Here is a 12,645-nt window from a genome sequence, read left to right on the forward strand (position 1 = left end):
ACAAAAAGCCACAAAAATTTTAGACTCAATGTATTACTGAAATATATTTATAATGAATAACCACAGCTGACGGGTAGCTGACAGGTAAGTCAGTGCATCTCTTCTCACCACTCTTTCACTCTCATCCTCATCACTACTTTCCTCTTGGTTTTGTTTTTTTTTGGTGCAGTGGTGAACATGCAGTAAGAGCAACACTGGCAGTGTTCCCCAGCTTCTGGCTCTAGGCATTAGGGATTTAGATAGATAATAAGACTATGTAGAAGATACCACCAGTGCCTTCCAAAATGAAATCCAAACCAGTTTCCTGGCTTTCTTTGAGCATAGTTCTGAGAGCATTGATCAACAGCTAACTACAAGAGGTTAGCTGGTACAGTAGGTTGTATAGGAGTAGGAGGTTGAAACGGCGAGCTCCTGAGATCCCTTCCAACCAGAATAACCCTGTGATCTCATGATTTCCAGGATTCACAAATACCTGTCTTAAACCTGTTTAATAAACAACACCGATTCAAAAGGTCTGAGTACTAAGGAAAACCAATATATATCCAGCAAGATTTGTACATGCCCATAAATTTAAAAATCAGGACTTTTTTTATTGTTGCCTAACGATGGATAATACAGCCAAAACATCAGGTTATCTATTATGGCCTAGAAGAAACTAAGCTGAAACTATCAGCCTGTTTTCACGGGACCACTATTTTGCCTGTCCTCTTTGTTTTTATTAGCATTATTGTGAGAAGTCACACATAGGTTTAGGGGTTATGGGAAGCTTTCAGTTAGAAATAGTCTTCAGCTGTGTTATTTTTTGCAGTTTTGATACTTGCAGTTGCAGCATTACAAAACTGACACATTTTCATGTATGTTAAAAGACAAAGTTGTTACCAAAAATTCCCCATTCTCGCTGTTTCTATCCACAATGCTATTATTCTTTTCTTATCCTGGGGGGAAGATGAGGGTTTAGTCATATGTTCAGTCTTTTCTAAGGCATAAACAGTAGCCCTGAAAGATGACTAGCATCTTTATAAAGAAGCTACAGTATGTGGTCTTCACAACACATGGTTCCTATTTTTGTCATTCTGATAAAAGCATAGCAATGTCAATATTTTTTCTTGTGATTTGGTGATTGTCAATGACCTGTATGTCAGCTGATACAGCTGACACAGTTAAACCAGAAATTAGCACTCAGCCTCTTCAGAAGCCAGACACATGGACACTGAGTACATAAAAAATTATAAGACAGTTCACATGATAGTCCATTAAACAATAAAACATGTGACTAACTAAAAAACAGAGATACATCAGCAAATTTCCCTGAGGAAGTTTATGGTATTTAACTCCTAAACATTAATTTTATTGTACTGTATGAGGAACCAATTAACTGAGAGTTTCGTTTTTATCAGACAAGGAAATACTGCTCAGAACATAGATGAACAGTAAATTCAGCATATTTTAATTGTATTAGTCTTGGCTCGTTCACCTCACACATTTTTGCCGATTTAAAAGGTAATTAGATACTTCATCAATAACTTTGTATGCTTTATTTTACTTAGAGCACTTCCAGCAGCAATAAGCTGATATGTAAGAAACATACAATGTACCTATTGTATATTCACATTTTTCCCCCCTAATTGGATATGGTTGAAATAGTGATTAAAGTGTTTTCAGAAAGCCCCTTGTTGATGACATCTGACCAGGAACACAATATGATTTGTTACAAGAAATTATGCACAGGGGAGAGGAGAAATGGGTAAGTAAAAACAGTTCTTGTTTCTAAAATCTGGCATATTTCCATAAAAATAACTTAGGTATCAGCAAACAAAGAACTACCTAGAAGTTTTCATGAGAATTTGTGAACAACTTGGAAAACATATTTGGTCTAAATACCACTTTAAGAACATTCTGAAATACAGTATTACTAACTGTTGTTTCTTGGGAAAAGAGAACAGATCCTAAAATCCTCATTTAATTCAATTTCTTGCACATCTCTTTGTAGGAAACCAACAGTGATGTTTTTTATCGTCCAAAGAAGAAACTGTCTGCCATTCTACAGCTGAAATCATACTGAAAAATCCCAAGAAGGATACACCATGCCCACTATGCGAAGTAGCTGGTCAGCATTTCACACACTTTTAAAGGCTTCATCAAATACTTGAAGAACCAAGGGAGCACACTTTCCAAAATAAATGTTACTTAACATCTTTGACTTGGGGGAACACGTCTCCTTTATGAAGTTTGGATCATTCAGTGTCTTTTAGTGGAAAACTAATAGTAAACAGTGCTGCAAATGCGTACTCACTGAGAAGGCATGGGGAAGCATTCTGCCTCCATGCATTCTGCCGCTGACATCGGGTGAAGAATAAGAAATTTACCACTGTTCCCAACTTAACCCCTTCTGCCTTTCCTGTAGTTCTCCAAAGAAGCCTCTTCATTTTCACAACTTTTTATTTCCTTCCCTTTATTACCACTTATACAGGAGATTATCTCACTTTAATGTTCCACATACAAACCTATACATGGACATTCATGAAAGGATCATGCTATCTACAAGTGTGGAGCAGCTCCTTCTGAGTTGGAACTATGCTTTCTTTCGGGGACACACTGCAAAACTTATCTTCTATCACTTAACACTGTTTTAATGCTTTAGAAGCACTTCACAAATATTAATAAGTTCTAAATAAATTTTAATTATTTCTAAGAGTGGCCCTAGAAGATCTGTATCATCTGGTGTGAAATCTGACTTCGGTGAAGTCAACAGCAACAGCTCCTCAGACCACAGTCGAAGTGACATTTCAGTCACCATCGTGAAAATGCTGGGAGTCATGAATTATCTAGCAAGTATCGCAAGTGGAGCTAACTAGCAACAGCAGCAGTAACAAACAATGGGGTTAAGCACTGCTTCCTGAGAACAAATGAGAAGGGTTACCTGAGTTAATCTGCATAGTTTAAATGTGGGAGAAGCTTCACAACAGTTTGGGAAATGCAGTATTCGGGCTGTTTGGTTTCAGCATCAGCTGAAATGGGAGGAGCTCACAGCCGGTAAAACCCCATCTATTACTATACGTACGGTACTGGGGTTAACTCTTAACAACTGCACACGGCACAGGTCACTCAGTTAACACTTCATTTTGAAGCATCCACTCTTTATTGAGAGATTTCTATCTGACATACATGATTATATATAATATAAATATTAATTAAATCTAAAAATATATAAATATTATACGTTGTGTATATAATAATATACGAAGAGGTTTGCATAAAAGCTAAAATACTTAAATTCCAAATAGCACAGTGAATAGATACGTAGCAAACAGATAGGTAACTGGTGTTTTTTCTTGTTGATAATGGACAATATAGCCACATCACATACTTTCAACTTATTTTTTCACATGAAAAAAGGCTGTAGTTGTAAATAACAGCATTCAGTATTTTATAATATTATTTAATATTTTACATGCAATTCTGTCTAGGTATGGAGAATTAACTGGAACCACAGATCATACATATTTTTCTCAAATATAAATGTAATCCTAATAGAAGTTCCTCCCTTTTTCTGTGCCAACTTTACCACTACACAATATGCCATAGAGAAAAAAGGGGAAGTGTCAACTTGTGTAAATTGTCTCTTATGTAATGCAAACCATCTGTTTCAAAAACAAAACAAAATGAAAAACCAAGCCACTCCCAAGCATGATCTGCTATGGTTAAAAAGAAAGAAAATTTACTATACTGCATTGGAAGCTGAAAATCATGACCTGCCATGTAGCCACAGAAAAAATGTTTACCCATCTCCTCCCTATATTTATCCAATTTTGAAAATATTTTGAGAAGTGACTAATTTACTGAGTACGTATTAGAGATTGATACTGCTGTATTCCCTTTAGAATTTCAGCCTTATAAAATATTTCCAGCCAGATAGGAACCTAAGTGGATAAACCACTGCATCAGAAGATTTGAGTGCCAAATAACTGTAATCTGGCAAAGTACATAGGTACAAAGTATTGGTATGATCTTGCCCTGTTCTCCTATTCTTCTTTGGGTATTAGTCATGACAGAAATTTAAATGGACCCATTATGACCTGCTATGATTATTTTTGCCCTATCTGCAGTCCAACCTTCATAAAAGGAAGTATGCATGGTGAAAACAGTACTCTTCCTTTCCACAGTCTCTCTCTCATTAAGCAATTACTTAATTGGGAAACAAGGAGTGAGGAACCCTACCACACATACTCTTTGAAAGCACTGGGAAACACACATCTGACCCTCTGTTGCTCTAAGATGGACAGGCAAATCAAAAGGCATTGAATAAATGAATTTGGCTTCATTACCTAAGCTGAATGAGGCAAAAATGATGTACCTAGTTACACCACTATTTTTTCTCTTTCGCTAACCTCAAGGCTTGATCACACCTTCCCTTCCAGCTGCAGCTGTGCTGGCTGAAGAGGCCGCCATCTCAACTCACAGCCCTCTGCCAAAGGTTACTATTGTGACCACAGCTTGGTTAGTTGCTTCCCAACATGTTTCCATTAAAACTAGCCAGCTTAGTTTAAGCAATTTTAACAGAATTTCAACTGCTATCCCAGTTTGGGCAGAAGGAGGTTACTGAGTGCTAAAGCTAGGCCAGGCTGCCAGAAATTAGAGGCACAGAGATGAGCAACAAGAGGCAGTTATCTCTCCAGTCACTTGGCCTGCAGGAAGAAGGAGGCAGATCAGATAACCCATGATGTGTGAAACAGTGCAACTGACTAGAGGCCTGAGTGCCACAGATGACCTGCTCTTTCATTTGAGACACAATTTTGGAGAAGTTATTTTTCAAAGAGGCAGGGCACACAACAATATAAACACTTAGACCTTTTGAAGGTGTTCCCAGCCAAGCAGACATCTTAGTTATCTATAACCAAGGTATTGAACATCAATAATTATTTATGAAAATACAGGTTATTTGTCATGGCAATTTCTTTTTCCTTTTCCTTCAGACTTTCATCTCTTTTATGGAGAAACAGCATCTGAATTTCTGTAAGAACTGATTTTCATGAGTCTTAGTTATTTGTGACTGGAAATGAATTGTCTCATGGAGACTTTTGTTGTCCCTGTGTGCAGTTAATAAGCAGTCAGACAAAGATGCAGGTAATGAGATACTCAGAAGTTCATACAAAGGCTTTTCTTGCAAAAGTGAACTTTGTGAAAGTTAGGTATTTAATGTGCTGAAAAGTTGCGCAAATTGATCTCCTCTAAGTTCTCCGATGAACTGCTACCCTGGTACCAACTTTAGTTCATTTCAAGCTAGCATAGGTAACTGTATTGAAGCTCAGAGTATAAACAGTATAAACATTTGCTAAATATCCTTGAGACTTAGATCCCAGTGTCTTTTCAAATAGAGATTTAGCCTCCAAAATCACTCAGGTACTTTAGAAAATGCTATCCAAACCTCTTTGTTTTTCAATCTCCCACATCTTTGCCAAGAGTCCTGATAAACAGAAGGGCAAGCAGAGAAGTGGGAGAAATATGTTTTAATGGCTTGTCAAAAACATTACTTGATGTGAACATGTTATAGTTTTAAGGCACTTCCTTTTTCTTCCCTGCTACAAGCTTTCTAGGTGTAGCTAAATCCGTATATGCTTTTGTTTACACTAAACTGTGAGTGAAAAGAAAAATCCTTTGGACTACTTATCACTTTTCCTCAGCTTCTCAGTTAAATTCAGTCAAACATGCCAGGGAATCACCAAACACAGAGCTGCCTTTTTCCACTGGCTTCTGCTCAGTCCTAGACCTTGGCATGCTGTTAATTCCAAGCCTTACTGCCAAGAGCAGCAGCCACTTTGCTCTTTTTTGTTTTTCATTTTCAAGGTTACACAAATACATGATGTCATATGTACTTCATGGATGTGAGGTACTATATGACAGCCTTACAGTTAATGCACATGCAGTAAAAAGAAGGAAGAAACCAACCTCAACTCTTTCTATCCAAATCCAATTGCTTTAACATGGAGATGATTCAGTATGCCAGATAAATCTAACAGGATGCTTTCTTGACCATTTCCAGGCCTACAGTTTTGCTAGCATCATATTCAGTGTGGCTTTCAGTTAAACATTCTGTAATGTGAATCACTGCTTCTCCCATTTAAGAAGGAATGAGTGTAAAATCACTGGAAGAACTGAATGAGTCTATGCTTTGGCACTGCAGCTGCTGAGGGACATGTAGTGTTTTGAACAGTAACTTTCAGTAGTGGTCCTAGTCTGTAAAATATTAGGAAAAAGCAGTTGTGGCCAAAGCAACTCAACTTTTTCACTCAAGTACAGTATCCATAATTTTATGGGAACTGAAAGAAATCTAAAATCATTGGTTAAGCCAGTTAAATAAAGGAATCTTTTTAAGTACTAATTTTATGAAACTGCTGCAGTGGCAATTGCTGAGTAACTCAAACAACTGATGAATTTGTGGGTTGGTGAATGATGCAGATGGATACACTGACATGGATATAATAAGGCTAAGCACACATAACAGAGACAGAAAATGGTAGAGCAAGCAAGTCTTAGATAACTTGGTAGGAAACTGGAGTCAGAAGAGTTATAGAAGCACAATTACAAGAAAACAAGACTGAAATTCATGCTGTAGCTAAGGCTATTCATGGAAATGGAGATCCTCAGTTAATCTTTAACTTGCATTTGTTCCATCTTGCTGACAGGAACATGAGATTCTATGGAAGGCTTAAAAAAAATTTCAAAAAAATATCTGGAGGTAGAGAACAATACAAATCTTTCAAAGATTAAAAAAAAAGTAGATGCTATATTTTTTTGTGTTAGTCTCCCATAAATATAGTTTGTGCTAGTCCATCAAACTGAAAGGCATATGCTCTCTTTGATCTCTGTGCAGAACCCCTGTTGAGATTAATGTGCATTCTGTGTGAAGAAAGAGACTAGAATAGGCCCTCAGTTCACAAATAGTAAGCAGGCTGCTTCAGGAAAAAACATATTTTCTTACAACAGCGTTGAAATTTATAGGGAACTTTCAAATAGCTTCTCTTCAGATCTATGTACGTGTGTGTGGTCATGAGCATTCACTTGTCAAAAAGATCTGTCAGAAAGAAGGTGCACAAATCTACTTTTCTTGTGAAATGTTTTGTTGTTACACTGAAACATATTTCATCTCTGACAATCTTTCCTCATTCAACACAGACTACTTCTGCATTTTAAACTCATCTGTGCAAGTTGTTGGCTTTGTCCATCAGACCAGAACCTTATACAGGCTGGCATTAAATTGTGCCTTGTACCCACTTCCAACTAAAAAAGTCTACAGGACTTACTGCATCCCGCTTTGTAGCTGAAACCAGGAGGAAGAAGGAATCCTTGCTGAGCAGCTGCTGCTAGGGTTCGTTGGTCTGGAGGGAATACGGGAATCATTAATGGAGGCAGCTGACCCTGGACCTGCTGAACAGGAGAGGGAAAATCAAACGTGGAATTTTTTCAGGGGGAAAATATCTCCTTATGTGCTTTCTCTCACTTCTTTTCTGAGAGGTCAGATTTGGACACGCTCTTCCATAATGGGCTGTTCCAATGCATCAACTATTTAAACTCATCTTCATTATCAACGCACTTCATATGAATCACATCAATCCAAAACAAATCAAAAGATTCCACTGATGTGGAATCTACATCCCAATTAATTACCTACATCCCAATTAATTACTGCCCCCACACTCCACAATACTTCCATTCTCTTTGACTGCAAGGTGGCCTTTTCTTTTTCTCTTACTGTATTGTGTAACAATATCTTTGTCTCAAATAGTAGGTTTTGTCCTGACTGAGCCCAAACGCAAACATCCAAGCACACAGAAGTAAGAGTATGTGAAAAACTGATGTACAGCACTGTCTTTACTTTTTTTTTTTTTTTTTTTTTGCCCATATGTGTGCACTCACAGGTATGTACAAAAAAATAATATCTCAGATGGTAAGAAAAAACGTGGAGACTTTATTCACAAACACAACACAGCTATGTCTGAAGTGTTAGCTGTTCAACTTTGCACAGCAACTGTACACAACCATGTAAGCCAGGAAATGGAAAATATTATGTTGTAAGTGGATACTGCAGGGGACTTAAGACATGCAGAAATTAGTCATCAAAACTGGAAGTATGCCATAGCACGGCATCTAATATTATTGCTATTACCAAATTTTGCAGGGGTTTTAACTAGCAGAACTGGACATTGTCTTTGTATTTCACACAGATGAAGAACACAAGGTTTGCTAGATTAAACTGTTAAATAGCTGGTTTTCATTTCTTTTTAAAAACACCACACTGACAAATACAACTTTTCTGGAGATCAGTCAGCAGAGAATTAGTCATTTTTAAGAGAGGTCATCTTAGATTTGCAATGGCGCTGCAAAGCTGAGACACTGGAGGTATAGATCCATTATCAAAGACTAAAATGTAGTTTGTGGCTGGTTGCCTTAACAAACAAAATTAGGGTATTGATAGACAAGTAGTTTTAGCCAAAGGCAGGTATTACTCCCTTCATTATTGTTTGCAGAGCAGAACTAGCTCCTTGACTGCCACAGTTCAGATTAGAGCATCTTAATTTTATTTTAATCCAATCTCTTGAAGATCTAGAAGATGTCTCACTTCAGCCAATACTGCCACAAAGAGGAAAAGTGGTAAGAAATTCGGGATAGTGACCTCTTAATTTATTGCAGGACCTGTCAACGCCTATGTGTGTGCTGCCTGCATCCTTATGGCCTGAAGCAATTTGCAAAGATGGACTTCAAGAGTGCTGTTGATGGAAGTATTTGCAGTGGGAGATAAAGACTGGGACCAAAGCTAGAGTAGATACAGCTCCGCTCACTGAACTCAATCCATTTTTTGTTTCTTCCATGTTCTTCTTTCTATTCTCATCCTGTTGACTAGAAGGCACACGCACTGTATTGCAGAAGATAAAAAACATACAAAATATGACTTCTTCTCTATAAACACTGTTACCCTAGAACTAACTGTTCAATGTCTGCTTTTTCTTCTTTTCTTTTCCTGTTTGAGATATTTTTTTTTTTTAAAGAAAGACGAAGACAAAGTAACTGTATTCTTTTAGAACAAAAATGAACAGCCGTGTGGAATTTTTGCATAGTACTCTTCTTCGGCAAAAAGCCACAGAACTTTTTTTTAAATGGTTTCCAAGGATGAAAGTGACTTTGCCAAGCAAAGAAGCTTCAAAACAGGACTCAAAAACACTAATAGAAAGACAGATGGTTCTACTAAGAGCTTTGCTGCCAAAAAAAATGTTAAAAAAAGTGAAAAAAAATGAAATGATGTTATTGAAGCTGACTGCAAAGTTCTCTGATGACTGCAAATACTCTTGTCCCACTGCAAGTGTTAACTCTGCCTCCAGGGCTAATATAACTAAAGCACCACACACACACAAATTGTCACTGCCAAGCCCACAATGTAGCACAAGTCTGCACTTGATTCCAAGTGACTGCCAAACACACGAACAAAACACCACACTGAAAATTTCCCATTTAGGAAAACATTTACCAGGAAAAAATGCCCTTTCTTCTTAAATCTGACTGCACTTTCATTTTTTTCAAATCACTGCTCCCCTTTCTCTCTCCATAGAGCCTTCAGACCCACTAATTTCAATAACACAACCCCAGTTGTGTTAAGGAGGTAAGAACTATAGAGTGATGAGGATCGTTTGCATGGATACAGAAATAACGCAGTCAAAACAATATGATTTTCATTCCAGGATGGAATGTATGTAGCACCACTCGAACAGCTACACTTCATTTTCTTCCAAATACAAATAAGTGCAATTATTATTTTATTTTAATCCGATTACCTGACACAATCAATACAAATTACTCATATTTTTACGGCTTATTTAACTACCACATTTTAACTTTTGGTATGTTTATTATTATTACCTAAAATTGCTAGGATACAACCATTTCAAGTGGCACAGGATACAGAAGGCCCTCCTTCTGTGTTTTATGCAAAAGGTATTTTCCTTTCTTTTATTTTTAGCTATTACTGAGTCAGTTAACATCTCTCACAAATGATTGTTGGGTTTTTTTTTGCTACATAGTTTACATATTTGCCAAAGTTTCCCTAATAGTAACTTCTTCATTTTTAATTTCAATGTAATAGACTACAAATCAGAGTTACTTTTGGCCCTTTTGGTTTGTTCTGCTAACGGACATACATATGTAGACAAAATACATCTGAAGCAATCTAAAAATGCACACAGTTGTCAAGACTCTCCACTCGCAAGTCTCTCTGCATGATTATCTATCCTGAGTTGTAATTTCCTGAAGGTAAAGATTCTAATTTAAATCCTCACAATAGATTCAATAGATTTAATGAGCTACAATCTCACCTCATAACTTCTTAAATACTTTATTATGTTAGACTGGATAATACAGATATGATCTTCCCAGGGGCTGTTTTTTCACTACACATATTATTGTCGTGATGTTAACTGATCACACAGTGCCCTGCTCTTACTTTCAATTTGAATGTCAACACCACATATCAGATTAACCAGAAGTATTCTTGTACTGCACGACAAACTGTGAGGCATGTTATGCAAAGAAAAGGAATCTGACATATACAAAATAACAAAGAAATAAGCAGAATGTTACGAGAGCTGCAGCATTCTATACAATCAGTTCACTGCTCAAGGAATTTGTACTTTCATTCACGTATCTCTGACAAATAATTTGGGGCAACAAGGAAGACCATGCTGCAAGGAAGGAAGGAAAACCACACCACTTGATATTTAGCTTATGAGAAATTCTTCCCTTAAGGAAGAGGATAAACAAGAGTTCAAACAGGCCAAGAAAGCAAAACTTCTCTTAATCCCAAGGAATACATTTAATCATCTTTTGTAATGGCAAAGTACTTTAGGAGTAGCCAGAATTGCAACTAAGTTTTACCTGGAGTCCAAACCAAAATCAGGGACTCTTCATACTTGTCACTAAAATGACACAAAGAGTAGGCCCAAAAAACTTAACAATGAAAATCAGTGTGAGCAGGTGACATACCACTGATATACTGTGCAAGTGAGAAACTGAGGCATCCAGAGCTGCCTGTAGAGATTTTCAGTTTGGGGGAGGTGCCTCTCTGAGTCTCTTCTCGTTTCTGCATCCTTGAAAATCTGACATTAAATGACTTATCCTTATCAAAAGTAATTTGCTGTTAAACTTGGAACAGAATCAAGATGGGGAAGCGCAGGCCAGCATCCTGACAGATCTGTATGATTCCTTTGTGACCTGACCATAACAAATGCAGTCACACAATGAAGCGCACTCCGTGTAGCTAAGGCGGGATTCCCAACATTCCTAGATTCATTATAAGTGTAATTAACACTTCTGCTTAAATTGTGGTCTCCTACCTACTCCTAGGAACATACTATGGTTACCACAGCTACCTAAGCACTAAGATTTTAACAGTTACCCCTACTGTTTGCTACTAGCTCCTGCTGTGACTTGTGTAAATTGAGATCGCAAACAACTGAATTGCAGTTCTACTCCATTTTCTGTAAAATGGCACTGTATAAATAGCTACCAAAAAAAAAAAAAAAAAAAAAGTTAAGGAAACATGTAGGTTGCAAAGGTGAGCATCGAAAGCTTAGGAAATCTCAGAAATGGGATAACACACATAACCTTATTTTGGCCCTTGATGCCCGTGCATCTTGACACAGTCATTAATTAAGAGTTCAAAGTTTTCCCCCTCACATGATTCTTGCTTAATCCAGCAGGCTCATAATATTTCTCAAGTAATACAAACCCATACTTTCAACGAGTACAAGCCCCTAGCATATTTGCTATTATTTTTAGTTATTTTATTCTCATACATGTATACCAGTTTCATTTCTGCTGCTGCTCATTAAATGTTTATTATCATAAACTTCCATGTAAGTTTTCCTCTCTCCAAAGTAAGTATTTCATTACATTTCCTGGCATCCATGTATAACACTTCACGCTGAGGGGTGAATGCTGATCTTCCACCCACCTCTAGTACTTCAGAAGCAGTTCTATCAATTTCAGTGAGACTGGTGACGGAGGAACAAATTACTCAGTGTGAAATAAGACGGCAGCAAAAAGCAGCACTCCCTTCCCTGCAAACTGACAAAACTCTGAACAGTTCTCTACCTTTGAGCTGTTTAAAGGATGTCCTTCAGGAACTATATGAGCATCTCTACTGAAATGATCTCCTACGTGGCTTCTCAAGTACAAGTGTGGCTAATTTTTATTTTCCATGGAGTTAATGTCAACTGCTCAAAGACGTTTGAGTTTTACATTTCTAGAACCATGGATGTGCTTGAATGATTCCATTAACTTTCAACTGTTGTATGAGTAACTTCTTGCCCATGACTTTTTTAGAAGTACCTCTTCTGCTTTGTGTATAAGAATGTAAAGTACTTTTGCCACGCAATGACATAAATATGTCCTTCAAAAATGACATGTTTAATTGCATCAGTCCCTCTTCCTCCAGAAACACTTGGCTCCTGGTGGTACACACTCTGCTGAGGGACTGGATTCCTCAATTAGCACATGTGTTGGCCATTTCTTTCTCTCTCTCCCACCCCTCCCCACATCTATCTTAAGGGAAGTAAAAATATATGTCCTCATATAACTACAATCTGCTATTTTCCCTTA

The 12,645-nt window shown here is 37.4% G+C and overlaps 1 protein-coding gene across 12 annotated transcripts in view; it reads right to left on the bottom strand.

Annotated features, from left to right (window-relative positions):
* The window catches only part of SOX5 (SRY-box transcription factor 5), a 637,700-nt gene that overhangs the window by 94,350 nt on the left and 530,705 nt on the right, over positions 1–12,645 (bottom strand). For 8 of the 12 annotated variants that reach the window (XM_052690772.1, XM_052690776.1, XM_052690774.1 and 5 more), the window contains one exon: positions 7,302–7,425. In XM_052690772.1, the coding sequence (XP_052546732.1) occupies positions 7,302–7,425 (124 nt within the window). The remainder of the gene's footprint in view (positions 1–7,301; positions 7,426–12,645) is intronic. The other 4 variants (XM_052690780.1, XM_052690779.1, XM_052690769.1 and 1 more) reach the window with 1 other exon arrangement.

Source organism: Tympanuchus pallidicinctus, unplaced genomic scaffold (assembly GCF_026119805.1).
Source record: "Tympanuchus pallidicinctus isolate F22 unplaced genomic scaffold, pur_lepc_1.0 scaffold27, whole genome shotgun sequence".
Lineage (NCBI taxonomy): Eukaryota > Metazoa > Chordata > Aves > Galliformes > Phasianidae > Tympanuchus > Tympanuchus pallidicinctus.